A 20,767-nucleotide genomic window follows, 5' to 3' on the forward strand; every position below is an offset into this window, starting at 1 on the left:
TGGCCTTTTAAAGAACTTTAAAAAAATTAGATTTAAACTACATATAAATGTCTGGAAAAATGATGGTTTTAGAAGAAACAACTTTGAAATGTGTTGGGCTAGGCTTTGGTTTGCTCAAAGAAGTCATGCTGGAGGAAGAGAGGTTAACCCTTTCCTAATTTTCTGGATTTAAATAACAAGCTGCTTTGCCCTTCCTCCTTTTGTTGGTGTTATAATGGAAAAGTGAATGCTAGTGTTTCTGGCCAGAAATAAAAATTTTAATGAGCATTGGTATGAGAAGAAATATACCACTCTGAAAATAATTTGGGATTAATTATTTCAACTTTTGTCTCCAGTGAAGGCAAGAATGTGGTCCCAGTTGTGGATGCCAATAAATTGAATGTAGCTTTGCATTACATAATCAGGTACCCTTCATGATATATGTACGGTGTAGGCAAATGGTAAATCTACATTTCACGAGACGTTTGGTTGACTCCATGCCTCCCACTCTTTCAAGAACTCACTAAGTAGGATTCAGGATCTCTGTTCTGTTGACAGAGTTCTGCTTAGACCCATGTTTTGGGAATCCTTCTGGCATTACAGCTTACTCCGTTCAGCAGAGTCCCATGTCCCTCTGAGTAGCATTTTGTGAGGGCTGGAGGGACTCCCATGGGGTGGAAAGCCATGGGGTGGAAAGCCATTTCCACCAGCCCAGTTGCACATGACTAAATCAACTGAATTTAAATAATGGATGGGAAATTTCATTTTTTTCTTTATCTTTTGAGGTGGATCAAAGAGAACGGCAGGGGGAAATGCTCTGTACATTAATATTGAAGATGAAGGGTGCAGAATCTAAAAGGATGGGAAAGAAGGGCAAAGGGAGGACTAATGGGTACCCCTTTAGGTATCCTGATTTCCATTTTAAGCATACCGACAATCTTACTTGCAGTGGTCTGCGCAACAATTTGCAGGTGTGTGGTGGGTAATGCCTTTGTGTGTGTGAAGGAAGCTTACTATTTATCTTCCCCTTACTGTCTGCTTCATTGTGCAGTGAAGCAAATGACAGCAGAAAATACCAAATGTAAGCAGAAGGCATTCTTTCTTTCCTGTTGATTTTTTTTCCACCAAAGGCCACATTGAATTATGAATTGAGGGTGAAATGTTGTGGCATATTTGAAGCAGCTTATGGGCTAGCAGTACAATGAGATCTGTTAAATAAATTGTGTGTGTTGCTTGTGGAGGTGGCATCTGCAAGTGGGAGTAATTGCTCAGCCTTCAGTTTGGCAGACTAAAGCCTTCATAAGTGATGAATGGGCATCTCCACCTAGGAGGGTACAATTCACAGGTATCTCACAAAGGATGCACTTTAATAAGATAATAGTTTTCCCCTCACAACCATGTTAATGTTTTTTATTTTCTTATTGCCTTCATCAAAGTCAGCAGTATTTCTGTTTTATGACTCCTCTTCATAAAGTGTAGTCACATTAATGAGATAAACATGTTTATTGCTTCTCCAGGAGTTAATATAACCTCATGTAGTTGCCCCCCTCCCCTTGCTAACTCAGGTTTAGTGTTCCTGGTGAATACTCTTCAAATACAGGGTCTGATCTTTTTATCTGCAGTTTGCGTTCTCGCATCTTTTTACAGCTATGATTCCTCCATCCTGTATCCACTTGCTGATCCCACCTGTTCCTTTCTTCCATTTGACATTTTGCTCACAGTCTTCAACATTTTTACTGCCTTTCCTGAGGCTCCATTGGGATGTAGGATGCCTCCACTAAATTCTTTTTTTTTTGCTCCCAGAGGGGGCAACCAGAGAATGTTGGATAAGCAATGTACAGTTGCCATAGACTGCCACCTAGTGGTTAATGTACTTTTGCAATTGCCACACTGTGAAACCCTTAAAAAAGTACATTGCATAGACAAGGCTTTCTTCATCTCTCTTAAGAACTGCAACATATGTCTTTAAAAGTGAACAGATTTTAGGCATCACTCAAGTAGCATGTTGAATCATTCAAAACAGTGCAAGAGACAAAGATGCACTTCTGTTTATGAAGCAGTACTGTATTATATTAAAGCTAAGGATGGTTACTAACATACCTGTGCCAATTCTACATGATGATGTAGAAAGTGATTAAATAGTCTTACTGATTATAGTTCCTGTTTTATCTTATATTATGGTTGCATCTTTTTTGGCACATTTTTTATTAAGATTTTAAACTAAAAACTAAAAGAATCAATCATCAATTACATCGGATGTACTGGGTCAGCCCCCTATAACGTATCTTTTTAACATTCTATAATCATATTCAAATCAATTTATAAAAATTTAAAGACATCTTTAAATCTAAGCCAAGTCCCGTTTCTCCAGCCAATCAAAAAAGGTCCCAAGTTTGATAGAAGTCAGTATCTTCTTTCTCCTTCAGTAATAGAGTCAATCTGTCCATTTCTGCGCAGTCCAGAATCTTTTTTAAAATCAGTTCCTCAGTGGGTATTTCCTCACTCTTCCAGTATTGAGCAAGCGCAATCCTCGCCACTGTGATTAAATGTAGCATCAAATACATTTCTTGTTTGCTAACATTTTCCGGTATAATGCCTAACAAGAAAATTTCAGGTTTAAAAGCTAACGGTTTTTGTAGCATTTCCTCAAGCCAAGAAATAAGGCTCGGATGTATTCTGTGCTGTTATGACAGTATAAAGTAGACACTGCCTCCTTGTTCAGATATTAATACTCTGTGATATCTGCAAATCTTAAGAATTTAAAGCTGGAAATATCTGGTGTAAGATTCCTGAATTGCCCCCCCCCCCCCCCAAAAAAAAGCATGGAACACTTGATTTGCCTAATGACTGGCAGGTTTACAATAAATATCAGATTAGAAATTCCCAACAATACAAATGGAGTTGCCTGGTCAAATTTGGCTGCTAAACTCTCTTTGTAGAACTATTGTCATAATTATCACAATACTTCAGGTCTGGTGCATGTTTAGACAGAAAAGGTCCTACATTTTTGAGCCAAGTTGTAGTGTTTTTCCCTTGTTTGAACATGCATAGGATTGCACCTTTAATTAGATTTGAAATAACAAAATTGGACTTTGCTTTTAAAATTCACTTCCCTTTTTTTCTACTTTGTATTTTTAAATGTTCAAATAATGGGGGATACAGGATTCCCCACTGAATTTTTTAGGCACTCATGGAAATCATTGATAAAGGGGATATTTGTAGACATCGTAAGCTTTTTGTCTAGGTGCTCAGCCATCATATGTAGCCAAGTGTCATGCAGTTTTATAAATTAGGCACCAGATGAGTACATGGTCTTTTTGCACTGTTTTTGTAGACAGCACTTGCTTTTTATATCTGCCTAGTAATTTTCTGTAGGATTAAAGCACTTCACATAAACTATCTCAGTATTTTTATAGCAGGGTAGGCAGTATTAAATTTTCTCAAGAGCCAATTCCCTTCTTGTTTCAGAGACAGAGACCAGCATCCAGGAACAGAAGTGCAATATCCTTCCATGCTCAATAACCTCCCTGCTTCTGGTGAATTTCTCTTCTAGTAGTTCAATTCACCACCAGCTCTGATTGATTTTCAAACTCTACATAGGATATGTACTCATTATGGTGAACTAGTCTTCCTTGTGATTTTGCTGGGAAAAGAACGGATGCATATTGCACTGATTCTGTATATTAGTGCACTTGTCAAGCTTACCCTTCCTTCCTGGCTTCATGCAGGAGTGCTCCCTTTCTCCCCTTTAAAAATTATCTGCTTGGTTTTATTTCTTCTCTTTCCAAGGCTGACCCAAGTGATTTTGCTGCCTGAGGCAAAATAGGAAATGGTGCCCCTCTAAGTGTCTTAAATTATTTGACTGGGTTCACACAGCACAGCAACACACAGTAGATAGCTATAATGGGTTGTTCAGCCATTTGGAGCATTTAGTGTAGTGTGGCTTAATTTTCAACAAGCACCTGCAGAGGGAACCTATGGCTTGTTGGCTTTTTCTTGCCCATGATTGCTTGGATATTAACCTATGAGATTAATTTTATTGTGGGTTGCCATAATCAGCTGTGGAGCCATTTGCAGGGGCAGCAAAAAGGGACATGCTGCTCAGTTTTCTTTCTTGCAAGTGACTGCCATTTCACCAATACCAAAATGGCATTTTGTAAGGAACATCACTTGTTCCCTAGCTTCTTATCCCCCACTTTTATTTTGCAGCCTTGAAAATGTACCATTGTATTTTTTAATAATAAGGAATATTTTTTCTTCTGTGCTATTATGACTGATACATGTAGCCTTTCCAGTAAATTTCCTTGTATATTTCAGTTGTTAAAGGGATCTGCAGATTGGAGTAGGCAACAATAAGGCTTATTGACTAAATTGCACACAGTTGTGAGGATGGAGTGAGAACTGATTGTAAAGGAAAGGCAGGACCTGGTTGTGCAGAGCACCAAAAGAGAAGGAGGAACAAATGCACCATATTTTTCCCTTGACAATGTGATTCCCCCCTACTTTAAACTTTTGAAATGACTCTTTTAGTGCCCTCAACTTTTTCAACACTTCCCTGACTCTCCAGCTAGTTCAGAAAGGGGAGATAGGAACTACTGCTTTTCTCCATTTTGGAGCAGTTACTGTAGTTCCCTTGAAAAAAGTGCAAGAAAGCAGCTGAATGGGTCCTCATGGTAAGCAGGTGTAAGTACTGCTGGTGCTGGGTTTTTCTTTTTTTACAATCAGGAATATTTTACATTTTTTGGCCTGGGAAACATATGCAAAATTAATGACTGGAGAGTAAACAGGGAAGACTTTAACTCTGATTCTACTTCAGATCTCCCTTTGACAGCTGAAACACACAAGCAACATTCAGTATGTTGACAGGACTGCCTGGGCCCAGTGCCCACTAACCGTGGATTGAGGTTTTTCCTTTCCCCTCTATATGGCAAATAATACTGGCCTACTATGCAGGACTGTTGAGAGGATGAGTGAGCCACTGTACATGATGCACTCAGAACATTTGGAAAGTTCAGAGAAATGTGACATATTTTGTGTTGCTTCTGCTGTCAGGTGCACCATGCCACACCTGGTCATTCCATACTTGGCATAGTAAAACAAGAATACAGTTTGGTAATATATTTTGAAAGTTGACATATGGGCCTCTAAAGAGAAATTTGCATTTGAAACTGGTTCACATCTGTATGCACATTTGGTTTCTTGCATTGCTACCATGTTAATTGGTATGTGGGAGGAATTGCTTTGGGATTTCATCCACAACCGCTTATGAAAAGCATTGATGGCAATGAATGTTATTTTGTATTAGTAAAAATTGCTGACACTGCATTAGTTCTTCACATTCAAATCTTGAAGAGGAATAGAAAAAAGGGAAGAGCCTGCCATGTATCATAAAGATGAAGTGTTCCCTTTTCCTGGAGTATCTGTATACCAGTCAAATTTCTTTTTCCCCACAGGTAGATTTTATCTAGTAATTGGCATTGATCTGATTTCTATTAAAGTATGTTGTTGTAAACTGCACCTCTTTTAATTGGAGTCATGGACTGACAAGGAAGGAAAGGGTGAATTTTGGCTGATACCCAAAATATATTGCAAGTAACAAGTAAAATGAAGTTCTACTTGTGCTTTGAAACAGAATGAACCATTAAATGTTAGCCTTGAAGAAATTGATTGACCCAGCTGCATATTATCAACAGGAGCTGAGAACTCTTTTCTGCTCCCTTAAGTAGCAGGAGTTGTGGGAATCTGGGATCCTGCTTGCTAAATTGGTTTGCTTTTTAATATTCAATTGAAGGGATTTCTATATATTAGTGTTACTTCATTTACCATCTATTCTGAAAGTAGGATGTACTGAGATATTTCTATTTGTTAATGTATTTCACAAATATGGGCTAATGTAACTTTTGAATATTGATACAGATAGAGAGATTTGCATACTTATTCTCAAGAGAATGATTATTTGGAGTAGCCTGCACTTAGTTTGGTGTGGGGTCCAAAGCGGCTAAGGAATAGCATTTCTCCAGGTTTGCAGGAGTGAAAACCTGTCTGACCAGGATGATTCCCAGCAGCTTCTCCAACAGGTTTTCCCTTTTACTGTGGTTGCATAAGAGAAAAGACAGCAGCTGTCTTTCATTTTATTCAGACCTACACTCAAGGGATATCAGGCTTCAGTAGTTCTCTATCGAGCTTCCTGCGCTTGTTACAACACTTGCGAAAGAGGTGGAGGTTATTTTTTTATGTTTCTGTTTTTCCCTTATTCCTAAAGTGGATGGAGAACGCTTTCTATCGTCAAATAAATGTTTTTGTCTAGTCTGATTTTGCACTTGGAATATGAGGGACACCATCTTTTCCTGTATCTCAGGTAGCAAAACATTTTCGATCACTCAGTCCTGGCCAGGCTTCTCTGTAGGCCTTCTGTGCCTGCTACAGGGCTGAATAACACAGTGGGAATGACAGTAGATCTTTAATGATACCCAATTATATTTGTAGACTTCTGGGCATCTTTCCTTGTTCTTCCATAAATGTTGCATCCCAGAGGTGTATGTCCTTCACACAATTTCTCAGCACTTTTCAGATAATACCATTTTTCTTGGATAAGCAATCTTATGATAATCAAGAGTGTCAGGCTAAAGCAGCTTTTGCAAATGCTGTGGAGGTTAATTTGGGAGCAGTAGTTAATTCTGGATATAGGGGAAACGTTGCATGGGAATAAGTCATTCCTTTTGGGAGATGCTTGGGTTGCTTTGAATGCTTTCCCTTTTTTAATCTTCAGGTTGAAAGTAGTGTCAAGGGAAATGGAGGGAAGAAACCTTTTCTTTAAAGAAAAGACCACAGTTTTGAATACTAACTGCTACCCTTGTTTTCCCCATCTGTTGCAGCTTTAGCACCTTTTCCTTTTCTTTAGTGCATCATCTTTCAGTGTTAGTCATATGGATGTTTTCAACTAATCTGGGATTTGATTGTGAGTGTATGACATCGTGGCAAGAGTGTGGGCAGCATGATACTTCTGGCTTCTTTTGAAGCAAACTCTGAAAAAATTATCAACAAGCTACTATTCAAAGCAGCCAAACTTCTGCTTGTGGAAATGGTTTAGCCCTTCTTTTTATAGGCCTGAAAAGATTTTGATAAAAAGACACTGTACTGAAAGTGAAAGAACCTAGTATAGGGTATTATTAAATTCGCCCTGTGGAGCAAATCCCAGTTACCAGTCCCAGCCTGGATAAACTGCACTTATGACTCGCATACATCATGTAGATCATTGTGACAACATAGATGCTGCTGCTCATTAAAGTATCATTTTTTAAAGTTACCAGCTCCTTTCCTACCTCAGGTGATAGACCATTCTCTCTGTCTTCTTCCCATATCTTTCATCTGTCTTGCTTTGCTCTCTACTTGAGTAGTTGTGCAGATTTATAAAAAGCTCACTTTTACAGAACCCTCCAGTTCCCTTCTGTTTCCTTCCCCTTAATGTAACTTGCCCCATCTCTGAGTTCACTGAATACTGCAGAACTTACCCAGTTTTTGTTTTTCTCTGAACCCAAATCCCCAGTTTTCTTCTGGTGCTTCTTTATGCCATTTCTTAATCATCAGTACCTTTCTGTGAGAATATACCTTTGTCCGTTCATCTCCTAATTTCTGACTATTTTGATTTCCATGGTAGGCACTGCATTCTGTTTTCTAGAATTAAAGAGCTACCAATAATCCAAGGATTCTGAAATCATGTGGTACAATCATAGTATACCAGGGAGAAAAGAGTCATGTCCCTGATGGTGCTAGTTTTTTTATATGGCCTCTTGCCACTCGGGTTCTTTCCCAGGGACACCTTCATTCTCTTCCCAGGTGAGTAAGAAGACTGTCTTGAGCCATATGAGGAATGCATCCTTGTTCTAATCAGTAGTCAGCTTTTTAGCTAAAGGAGGAGGAAGACGACTTTAAATGTACCAAACATTTATACCTAATGCAACATGATTTTGTTTTGGTCTTGGTTGTCTGTCAGTCAGATGAATCCTATTGAAGTCCATAATAGCATCTTGAGTTTTGTTAACAGTAAGGCAAGTCACATGAAATAGGAATGACAAGGAAACTCTTATCACCAAGGTGCATGTAGTTTTACAATAAGATATTGCCAGAGACTGGAATGTTTTATTGTGCCCTGTGCTTGTAAGATCCAAGCATTTAATGATCTCAGGTCAACTAAACAAGCATGTAGTGTCAACATTGTCAGCACTAACCAAAAGCTTCAGCTCTGACAAGAGCACATTTGCTCTTACATCATGGTACAGCATGTTGTCCATGTAGCAAAGACATCAGAGGATTTCTTATCATGCTCTGTCTTTTTCCATTATGCTTGATTAAATCCCTTTTAGACTGCATAGTATGGCAAATGCATTTAGCTCGTAATGATTTGTGCGACTAAATTAATCCATTGGCAAAATGCTACTGGTCTAAGCTTATTCGCTGCTGGACCACCCAAATATGACATCTGACAAAATCAGTTGGAAAGTCCCAGGTAAGGTATGCTTAGCTCCAGTGATTAAATGTACAATTATGGTAAAAGTAGAATTAAATGACGTTAAGCCTTCTATAGTAGCATTGATAGAAATGACTTAGTCTAATCTAACTAATTTTGATTTTTTTTTAGCTTGCTGTAGCAGACATTGTATGCGCAAGTAAAATCTCTGGTAAACCTGTTCCATGCGTAATTTATACTGAAGCGAATGTATTTTAAGCCCAAACTTGTGCCTTTGTTTTCTCTCGGAGAGATACATTTTGGATAAGACGTGTACATATAATCTCTCCATTAAAGATATTTTAATCTGAAACTATACATTTCCATGTAAATATGCAGTAATTACATAGACTAGTAACTTTTCTGCTAACTTGTTGAGCTACACAAAACAGAAGTGGTTTTCCAGTAGTGCAACACTGCTCTTTTTGTTCATGGAGCAAAAAGTTGGGATCCTTATATAGAAAGAAAGGGGTGAGAAATTCACAATAGCAAAGTCTCCAGTCCTAGCATTGTTTACGTTTGTATGATAAGACAATGCTGACCGTCAGGAAAACGTTATGAAAGAGGACTTAAATTTACCCAGTGTGGTGTTACCGTTGTGGGGAAAAGTGTTTTTTATTTGGTTTAGTTAATTGGATATATAAATGGGGACCTCTTAAACTTTGCTCAGTTGGATATCAGAAAACATACTATTTATGAAACTTCATGGATGAAAACAGATCAGATGACTTCCTGTAGTAGTGCTGAGGTTAGTGTCTTGACTAGCAATCGGTGCTGGATAGAAGGATTTGCTACCAGTTACTTTTTGCACTTTATAAACCGAATAAAATATGTGACAATAAGGGAGCTGCTAGGAGGGGACAGCCCCCTTTGCCTATTCTTAGCCACATTGGGATGCAAGTTAATCATGACTCAAAAGATGAAGGGCTTCAAAGAAGTCTACTGCCATATTACATGCTCAGGTAGGATATAATTTCAGGTGGAACACAATAGGGAATACTATGCTTACTTAAAGTAAGATCTTGCGGACTTTTCAACAAGGTCTTGCAATGCCTCTGAGTGACTACTGAGGTCAGAAAGGAAAGTTTTAGAGTTGTGAAACTGCAAATGGAACAGTTTTTGTGTGTGTGTCCCTACTTGGACTTGACACACAGATGGTGTCAGTGGGATAAATTTCCAGGAAGAAATCTTGGAATCCACAATGAGATGTACAAATAAATACGGTCTTCTAGATAAGGTTAAAGCTACATGGTATGACACAGATGCATGTACACTATGTGTGTGAGAAAGAGTTTCATACAAGAGATTTGTATTTCATTGTCTCATTCATATAGAGACCCTGACAGGTTTTCTCTTTCCCATACAATAGGACTTACAGGCCAAGCTTGACTGCATTCTTCATATAGATGATGCAGCGTAGTGGTTAAGAGTGAGGCAAACAAGTGCCAGCATAGTCCCTTTGATACTGCAAGCTCACTAGGTGGCCTTGTCACAGGCATAGTGGTTCTGTGCAGTCATTTTTCTCATTTCTAGATGCAACCAATATTGTGTTCCTGAAAAGCAGCTGTACAATTGTCTTGCAGTTGCATTATAATTGTTTGCAAATACGCTGCGTGCTGATGTACCAGTCTGCTTAGGTGGGGCTGTTACACATAGCAAAACCTACAGTAATGGGCATGTTTGAGCTCACCAGAATAATCAGATGTGCCATGCCTGACTGAAACATCATGAAAATTGTATCCCCATAACTGGTGGTACATTCAGTGAAATAGAAAAAAAAACCCACAGTGTCTTTTGCTACCTTAAAGCCTAACACCAGCATAGTGTAGTGGTTAAGAGTGTGGGACTGGGAATCAGGCAATCTGGGTGCTAGTCCCCATTCAGCCATGGGACTAACTTGGGTAACTTTGGGCCAGTCACGGACTGTCAGCCCAACCTACATTACGGGGTTGTTGTGACGCAAACCACTTGACCACATGCATCACAGAGTGTCCATGAAAGCTTATGAAAGAATACATTTGTTAGTACTACAAGAATTCTTGTTAATACTACAACAGTCCATCATAGCTATCTGTCTAGAAGTTGAAATAGGAAGAGGCCTTGCACCAAACTTTCAAACAAATTATGTGTATTATCAGGATGCAGCCTGTTGTAAATAATGGATGCTTTTTAAGGAATAATGCATATTCTTTGCTTAAAAGAAGAGGGGAACATCCTTAACATGCTCATGTGGGCATTATAGAAAAATGGATCTTTTTCAGTGTTTGTGATCATCTTGACAACCAATAAGTTCTGTTTTATCACCAAGCTCATATTTTTCAGATTTACTGAGAGTTGTAGCTTGAGGTTTCTCCAACTGAATAGGCTTTTAAAGTAGGATATTCCTTGATGTTGATGCTATTTAGACTCCCATACACCTACCTAGAAAAGAATTGATTTATTTTTCATTTATCCTGTGAGAACAGCATGTAACTGCTACTGTTGCATTTTACAGTATTCTTGCTCTTTAGTTTAATATAAAATACAATCCTGTGAAGCATGAATTACATTGGCTTTTCCAAGTCTATTTTTCCTTTTCCCCTTTTTTAATTCAGGAGAAACCTATAGAGGCTGGCTTTTTGTTTGATCATATAAAATCTCTTTGGTGCTGGTCTATTTCTTTCTTATTTGATGGCAACTCTGATTAAAATATGTTTCATCTTGAGATTACAGTGCTTTCAAAAACAAAAACTCTATTAGTTCTGAGATTTCACTTGTCATCTCTACATTGTCAAAAGTTAATGGCCAGGATCCAAAGAAATAGGTGCACCCAAAGTCATGAACATTTCCAGTGACTTGACTTTTTGACTTTCTTCTTTGAACACCAGGTGCATATGGCACATCAAAAGTGACTTTTAAAAGTCTCCTCAGGTAGTCACTTTTTGACAGCAGTCCAGAAGGCACACAAGTTGTGAGTGTTCTGTTCTTTGGACTCTGGCAAAAGTAGACTACAAAAGATTCATTGTAGATTGCAACATGTTATGTGTTTTAACATAGTAGTGCTCAGTGGTACCAAATATTATGTAGAATCATAGAGTTGGAAGCACCAAGAAGGCCATCAGGTCGAAACTCCTGCTTAATGTGGGCCTCCAAGTTAAACCATTTCTTTCAGATGGCTATCCAGGTGTATCTTGAATACCTCTAGTCTGGGAAAGGCCACAATCTCCCTTGTTATTTGGTTCTGTTGTCATATTGCTCTAAGAGCCAGGAGATTCTTCCTGATGTTCAGCCAGTATGGTTGTTAGTCTGTGTCTTGCATGCTGGGATGATCGAGAGGAGATCCTGGCTTCCTTCCGTGTGAAATACTTGATGCATGCTATCATATCATCCCTCAGTCTTCTCTGCTCAAGGCTAAACATGATCAATTCTTTCAATCTCTCATCATAGGGCTCTGTTTTAGTTCCTGGATCATCCTTGTTGGCCTTTTCTGAATCCTTTCCAGTTTTTCTGCAGTGTAGCTCCATCACAAGGGAAATTTGCATCTGAAACAAGCAAGGCTTGATTACTTGAATTCCTTCTCTCCCTGGTCTAGAATGTACAACTTTCTGTAATATTGATTTGTACTAGTTTAATACTGGTCAAAATGCATTAATGCAGGAGGGAGACAAGACTAAATTGGATTAAGGGATGGTTCACTTGGTGGTCAAAACAGATTCTTTGACTTTTCAGCCACAATTGGATTGTAGATTTATACTTTTCACAATTTAGTCATAAGAAAGTTTTGTAGCCTTATTTTTTTACAGTGGATAATACCTAGTGTAAGTCTTACTTGAAGTAGACCTGCTGAAATGAGTACAAATTATGTCTCATTAATTTCAGTGGGCTTGCTTTAAGATATATGCTGAATTTTATGTATTTGGTACTAAAAATATAATCTACATTTTATAGCTAAGTGGTTTGGTGGAGCAGAAGGAACCGAGTGTTAATATGAGGCCATTATTTATTTAGAAGGCCTTTGAATATGTCCCACTAAATAGTACAGTAACATTCCTTATCCTAATGCAAGGTTGGGCATCTTTGGCACCAGACAAAATTGGTGGTTCATTAAACTTCATGGACAAACTGTGCTAGAGTCTGAAAAGGAACAGATTTAACTTGTTTTCAGGCTAAACTTGTCCCTTTTCAGCTTCCATCATGGTTTGCCATGGGAAAACCTCCAACTTTTTGTACTTGATTTCAGAACTGTACTAGAAGCAGCTGGGACATGCAGTTTGTGGGCTGCAGTTCTAGTGGTGCTTACTTATGAGTAGACATGTACCAGGTAGCGCTGTCAGTGTCTGATATTTGGGTTTAACAGAATATTCATGTCTTCCTCCTCCTCTCCCCCCCCCCCCCCTTTCTGGGGAGAGTTAACGTGCAGCCTTTGACCATATGTTTTGACAATTCAATAGGTCACATTATCTATTGAGCAAAGGCAGAATACATTAGTGCTGTCAATTTTTCCCCTGTAGGACATAATAGTAATTGATCAGTCACTTTCAGGGCTGTCCTCTGAAAAGGTGACTTTATTACAGATTGCTATGTTTTTCTGTACACGCTAGTACAACATTTGTCATGTTTATTCTGATCTGTGTATTGCAGGACGTCATCTGTAACTAATCCAGCTTATGTTCAGGCATCAAACTGCATTTCAGTGTCTGAAACAGAGAACCAGTTTAGTTCTTACTCTGAGATGTTTAGTTTTAAAAAAAGCAATCCGTTTGTATAATTCCACATTCAAGGTCATTAATATGCAGTTACATAGAATTACCTATCAAAAGTTGATTTCATTTATCACAGGTCTTGCAGGTTTTTGCTTTGGATTTTTTAAGATTCTTAATGACTTCATTAATCCATTAAGTTAGATCTCATTGAGTCATGGTTAACTTATTCCATTGATTTCAGCAGGATCTTAGTGCAGCTAGCTCAGCCTACATCTAAGCCTTTGTGTGTTGAAAAGTACTCCATATTCTTGACTTTCCTGCTTAACTTGCAGAACAAAGGCAAAACTTTAATGGTTCTGTTGGTAATAAATGGTTAAAATTCTGGGCACTTTGAGCTGTTTTGTTTTGATTTTTTGTCTCCAAGTGAGGAAGCTGGTGCCAATTACAGAGTCACAAACAAGTTTCTTCTTTTTCTGCTGTATATACTTAATTATTTTAATACTACCTTGTTGACATAATAATCTGTCCCTCCAAGGAAATAGGGGTTTGCAGTCATAACATATAGCAGGGCTGGGGAAATGCATTTATCCCTGGGGCCAAATGCAGTTTTTGGGAGCAGATTCCAGTGGTGGGCGGGACCAAAAGCAAAAAAGTGTACCCCAAAATGTAGTAAAATGCCAGCATGTTGTAGTTTAAAGCTCTTATTACTATTAACCTTTAGGAAAGAGATGAAAGTGGCATAAAACTCAGGAAACCATTAAGCTGTTGGTAGTTGTGGAGAAGAAATACAGGTCCAGAAAATGGGCTTTGGCCATCTGGCAAACAGCAGAGGGCCAGATGGGGATTTCAGGGCTCGATGTCATACCCCACCCCTGATATATGGAGAGATACTGTAGGGTGGAGGACAGATGGCTGGAGCTCCTGTTGGTTCACTTCTTCCCAGCAAAGACTTTCATTTTTCTTTGCCCACTTTGTTCATTTAGGGGCATTTCTGGGGCTTCTTATTACCCTCCATGGCAGTGGTTTGAAGGAAAAAAATCCCACTTATTGTACTATATTGGCACAAAGTTTAGTTGTCACGGTAATTTTTCAGCAAGTGTAATTCTTAAAAAATACGTAGTGCTATCCTATATGTGTCTATTCAGAGGTTCAGTAGTGCTTACTTCTAGAATATATGACCAGGGCCTCTACAGCTTTCTGTGGCTTGTTTCATGCTTAGTCCTTCTGCCTGATCCTGACTTGCATCTCATGGACATGCATCTCACAGACGTTTTTAGCACCACCACAGCCACCTACTCTAGTAATGAGTGCAAAGACAAAATGTAGTTTATTTTGTAGGATTTTCTTTTCATCTTTGGGGACATTGGAGCAAATTTTCTAAAGCCCAATAGCTACTGCAAATAAATAAGCAGCTAGTGCAAATTTGTTCAGATCTTCTCAGAATTTTTTTAATGCTTGCGCAAATCTCCCTGAAGGTAGCAGTTAAATATGTAGAAGTCTCCCCATAGATAGGGAAAATGTTTAATCTGTGCAAATCTATCCAAAACCTTTAAACATTAAAAAAGTTAAGTATGTGTCTATTTCTTTGAAGGTGGAGAAATAATGCTGATATCTAGGGATGCAGATAGTAAACAAGAAGTAAGAAAGAAGTGGTACTAACACATTTGTGAGGAGGGGCCAGGACTGGAATTTTTTGCCACTCCTGCCAGGAGGCTCTGTAGCCTGTTCCAGTGAAACATGCACTGGCCAGTCAGTCAGGTTCACATATGAAAAGTCACTCTGAAAACAAACTACCCTAAACAACCCAACAAGAACTGATGAGTTCTCAGAGTGCTTTTGTGTGTCTAACAAACCATTCTGAGGAAACCATGCTGGGTTCAGATCTCATGTGAAGCCATATTGGAATAAACCAGGATAATAACTCAGGTCATTGTGGGTGTGTTTGCATAACATAGCTACCCAGCCTACAAATAAGCAATGTGCAATTTTTGTGGAATGACCCATGGTGTGCCTGACAGATGATCACACTTACTGTTAATTGTTCTCTCCTTCCTTCTTCCAGCTAGCATCCCAGGACCCTGTGCAGCAGAATCTAGTCTCTCTGTCCCAGCTCTGATTATGGTCTGATTTTCATTCACTATTTTCTCCCAAGTCCTGCAGCACCACCACTGATGCCAAGTGGCACTTTGCAGCAACACACACTGGCTCATTCATCGAGTCATAGAATAGTGGAGTTCAGAGTGGCTGGGGGCCATTGGGACCAACTCCCAGTGCAGGACTCCAGGTTAAATGGCTGTCCAGTTGCATCTTCAATGCCGTTAGTGTGGGAGAACCCAAAATCTTCCTAGGTAATTGGTTCCATTGTCATACTGCTCTAACAGGCTGGACATTTTTCCCAATCTGGCTTCCTGTACATTGAGTCTGTTATTCTGTGTCCTGTACTCTGGGATGATTGAGAACCTATCCTGGCCCTCCTCTGTATGAAAGCGTTTCAAGTACTTGTAGAGTGTTATCCTATCTCCCCTCAGTCTTCTCTTCTCGAGACTAAACATGCACAGTTCTCTTCCAATCTCTCCTCATAGGACTTTATTTCCAGTCCCTGGATCATCCTTGTTGCCCTCCTCTGAACGCTTTCCAGCTTGTCTGCATCTTTCTTAAGCTGGCACAATACCCAAGATGGAACCTAACCAGTACTGAATAGAGGGGAACTAGTACTTCACATCATTTCAAAGTGAGACTTCTATTAATGCAGCCCACAATAGCATTTGTCTCTTTTGCAGGCACATCACGTTGTTCAGCTTGTGAGCTACAACAATTTGAAGATCCTTCTCACTTGCAGTACTGTTGAGACATAACTTGTAACAATGCATTTGGTTTCCTTTTCCTAGCTGCAGAACTTGGTGTTTGTCCCTGCTGAATTTCATTCTGTTGTTTTCAGCCCAGCACTCTGCCCTATCAAGATCACCTTGAATCTTACTTCTGTCTTCCAGGGTATTAGCTATCCAACCCAGTTTTGTGTTGTCTGCAGATCTGGTAATTGTTCCCTGCACTTTCTCATTCAAATCATTAATAAAAATGTTGAGGAACACTGGACCCAGGACTGAACCCTGCAGTAACCCACTTGTTACCGCTCCCCAATTTGAGGAGCTGCCATTGGTGAGCACTCTTTGAATCAGATTCTGTCACCAACTGTGGATCTACCTGATCATTGTTCCATCAAGCCACTTTTTGCTAGCTTGCTAATCGGGATATAATGGGGTGCTTTGTCAAAGGCTTTGCTGAAATCAGGATATATTATGTTCACAACATTCCCACAGTCAATCAGGGAAGTTACCCAATCAAAATGAGATTAGTCTGGCAGGATTCATTCTTGACAAATCCATGTTAGTTTCTAATAATCATTGTATTATTTTCAAGGTGTTTGCAGACTGATTGCTTTCTACTCTGCTCCAGAATTTCTCCAGGGTTTGATGTCAGACTGACTGGTCTGTAATTCCCAAGAATTCCATTTCTTGAAGATGGGGGCAACATTAGTCCTTCTCCAGTCATCTGGCACCTCTCCTGTCATCCATGATTTCTTAAAGATAATAGACAGTGATTTTGAGAGTTTCTCCACCAGCTTCCATATGACTTTAGGATGGAGTTCAGGCCCTGCAGATTTGAACTCATTCAACCCAATTAGAAGATCCTTGACCATTTGCCTATTAATCTTGAGCTGCCATCCTGCTCTTTCAGCTTATACTTCCCTGTTGTTTAAATGTGTATGTGCAGTTATCCAAATGTGGAATTTTGCCCAGCCTCCATGGAGATTGACCAAAGCAAGGCTGCATATAGGTTGTTTTGCACACGACACAGATTTTGTGGCTGTATATTTCCCTGTTCACCCCTCCCCATGCTCTATTATATCAGAGGGGCTTTTTTAAGAACCTGTTTTTGACAGCTGTCAAGAGAAACTGCCCCCCAAAAGTAGTGGGATATGGATCTTCCCTTTCTGGAGCCTGGAGGCTTGGGAAAGTGTGGAAAAGAAAAGTTGGAAAACATGATAACACTGCTAAGGGGGAAATAAACTTTTCACAAAAACTGCATCGCTGTACTTTGATGGCAGTTTCTGGGATGCTGGCCAGATGAGACTCTACATTTCAGGTAGCCATAAGTTGTGGTCTGAAAAAACCTACAAAGGACAGGAAAAAACCCTAGAATTTCAGTTGCTCACATGTTTGCCATCCCCATTTATCAAGATAACCAAGAAATGTTTCTGGGTTAGGATGACAAGAACAACTTGCCTTGATTAGTTATCTAGAATGAATTGCAATATTGTGCCTATCCAGTCGCTATTTGAGGAAAAGATAACCTTGGAAGTGATCCTCCAATGTTAGTAAGGCGAATTCCATTAAAATAAAGCTTTAGGGTATATGTGTGGGCACATTTGCAGTCCTTTTTTGTTTCTAAAGAGTTTCCAGTAAAGATGCAAGCTTCGTCCTATTACCCAGGAATGGTAGTACTTGAAAACGCAGATGTTAAACCATTTTACAGTTCTGCATAGTTGGATAGAGATTTGAAACATGTGACAACTGATATCTCTCCCCCCCCCCCCCGCCACCCGTTCTTAGCGCTGAACAAGATGCTCTTTCTGATGTTAGCTTGTGTGTGTTTTGGGAAGGGGACCAATGAGAGCGGCAGCACTTCTCCAGTTGCGAGTGATTTGTGCTTAAGCTCACTGATCCAGTGTCATGTGACTGGGCTGTAGGCAGCGGTTCATGCTGAATTGACATCATGCTTTTCACATTCACTGGAAATTAAAAAGGAGGTGGGGGCAAAGCAGAGAGGAAGTTTCTCTTGATTCTTTCTGGTACTAGTAATTCCTGGCTCCAGCTTGCTTGCTGTTAAAGGAGTTAGCTGTAGCAGCAGCAACAGAAAACAGCAGTGCCCTTGCGTAGTTCAGGACGCTCAATGAGGTCGAGCTGGATGATAAGCAAGCCTGCTGTAGAACCATCGCCTGTAAGTTCTGAAGCTATGACTGATAAGTTCTTGCTCCCTTGTTCCCTCTCTTCAGATTAAGCTTTGTACTCTGCAGAATATTTTACTGCTGCTTAAGGTTTTGGAATTTGATGGTGTACAGGTTTCATTTTTATGTAGCATTAAAGCTGGAGCTGATTTTTATCTGAACATTAAAGCAAAGCAAGCCATGGTAAGACATGCAGAAATGTTTTCCCGCATGTTATATGACTGAGAGAAAAATGGTAGTTCAGGGCCACTGCAGGATTCTCTTGTTGTGGCTAATTTGTCCATCAGGAAGCTTTGCAACTCTGGAAGTACCCTTCTGGTGGGACACTAGGGCTACCTAAAACAATATTTATTTGAACTACAAGGAAGTTTTGAAGTAACCTTCCCTTAAGTCAGAATTTGTAGATGTGAATACAGCATGCTTATATAATGAATGCCCAACTGTGTAGAATGTAGATGGAAGAGACCTCCATATTTTTGATATGTTTGAACTTGAACAAAGTGTTTTGGAGAGAGAAAAAAGTGTTCACTTCCTTGTGAAATGGAAGAATCTGCAAATATACTTAGTTTCTTCTGCTGCTTTCCTTCCTTCCTGCCAGACACAGTGTTAATTATTGCCATTAATTCTGTAATTCATATTATTTCTTGGTTCATTTCAGAACAGCAGGTATTACTATGAAACTACTACTGTGTTTTATCAAATAAAATAATTGAAACAATTTTTTTGTTTTTTGGTAGTGCCATACCTTCAAAAAATGCAAAGGTCAGATTTGTAATATTTTAGGGAGAAGTGCAGCCTGGCTCTCTTGAGTCCGACCAATGTTGGCAACTCAGATAATTCATGCTTTGAAAACTTTTGCATGATGGTTCTGACCAAAGGATGAGAAGTCACATTTATTAAAATAAATGCAATTAATTCTAGATAACTAAGTTTTTATTGCTTTCTGATGAGGTAAGTTATGATTCTCTCTTTTTTAAAAGAATATGCCTAGGATTTGGTTTCTGTAACACCAACTCATATCTCTGAACATTGAACAGTTATGCAGTGTTGTCAATTTGTCTAACTCAAAAAAAGTCAAAATAGTGCAGTTGAACCATATTCTTGGCAAAGATATGTTTTAAAAGTAGAGAATGAATAATTTATTCTCACTTGTATAGAAAATCAGCTTTTAATATTTTAAAGAGTGAATTCTGTATTTGTCACCCTCCCCCATATGATTATTGGTTGATTTATGTTGTGTTAGACGTGTGTAGTGTGTGTTTATAGAAAATGCTTGTATTCATTCTTAAGACTTCCTTTATACTTTGCCTCAATTTTCATTACCAAGAAACTCATTATTGTTTATAACCTAGCAGTGGTGATTGTTCTAGTCTGCTAGCAACACTGAGTTTCAGAAATAATCTTCCTAGTGTTTTTGGAGCATTCTGTAATTAAGCTTAAATGAATTTATGGCATATTGTTCCATGTGTGTCCAGATGGTGTTACTGATTATCCCTCCTTTTTCTTTTTCTTTTTTTCTTCTTCTTTTTTGGTTGGCTAGCGCTCCACTCGTGAATTGATCCTGGTTGAGGATGAGGTGACAGATACTGAAGATAATGAAGAGGATGATTTAGGAGTCAAGGAAGATCAGCGTAGCATAATTCTTCATCTCATCTCACAACTTAAACTTGGAATGGATCTAACCAGGGTATGTGACCCCCTCACCCTCCTCTTAAAACAACCCTGTTCTGTTTAAAAGCCACTTGTTGTAGAATTGGTTCTTTTATTCGCCTGCAGTGCTAGTCTTGTTGCGAAATCTGCTAGGACAGTGCTTGTTGCTGCTTTTCTCAAGTTTTGCCTTTTGATAGAGGCAGCAGGCTAGAGCCAAAAGAAAAATGGTGGGGCCAGACAGACAAAATAACTAATTAAACCATATGATGCATCCTATTCAGGCAAGAGGCTGAACTTGTCACAACCAGTTTGGTGACGTATTCAATAATGAAGCTATCATTCCCTAGGCTCACGACTGTTTGATTTTGATACAAATTCTTCACTTTTAAGTTGGAAATCAGACGGGATATTTTACAGCTTTTGAATTTCTTCCATTCCTAATGCACAGTGGCTACCTCTCTATTCACATAAATTTGCTGACAATATTCAAAAACAGTAAGAAATATACCCTGTGTACTAGATTGTGAAGAAGAGTCAAAAGCTGTATAACAGTTAAGAGCCTTCTCTTTCCTGTCAGAAGCCAGATACTAGTATGGTCTTTCACTTTTTGTTCAGTGGTGCCATTTATTTTCTCAAAGGGAAGAGGGCATCTGTTACGAAACTTAATTTGATCACCAATGCATTAAATTGGCTGTCATTGCCAACCAAAATTTGACAACTACACAAGCCTGGCTTATTTTATTATACACTATGTTAGAAAAAGGATACTTTCTTTGGAATTCACGCCAGTTAGTTTACTTATTTTTAAAATTTGTTTGCCAAGCATAACAGAACAGCTAGGTCACATGTACTATTGGGGAAAATGTGTATTCATGTAAGTGTGCAATGAATAGAGAACAATTAGCATAGCATTTTCTGTGTAAGATGTAGGCGTACTGCAGAAAG

General features: G+C 39.0%; 1 protein-coding gene across 2 annotated transcripts in view; it reads left to right on the plus strand.

Moving 5' to 3' along the window:
- Positions 1-20,767, plus strand: part of OSBPL10 (oxysterol binding protein like 10) — a 70,439-nt gene that overhangs the window by 32,752 nt on the left and 16,920 nt on the right. For both annotated transcript variants that reach the window (XM_044417430.1, XM_044417439.1), the window contains exon 7: positions 19,713-19,859. In XM_044417430.1, coding sequence (XP_044273365.1) covers positions 19,713-19,859 — 147 coding nt within the window. The remainder of the gene's footprint in view (positions 1-19,712; positions 19,860-20,767) is intronic.

The sequence above is a fragment of the Varanus komodoensis genome, unplaced genomic scaffold, assembly GCF_004798865.1.
Source record: "Varanus komodoensis strain SLA01 unplaced genomic scaffold, ASM479886v1 scaffold10, whole genome shotgun sequence".
Lineage (NCBI taxonomy): Eukaryota > Metazoa > Chordata > Lepidosauria > Squamata > Varanidae > Varanus > Varanus komodoensis.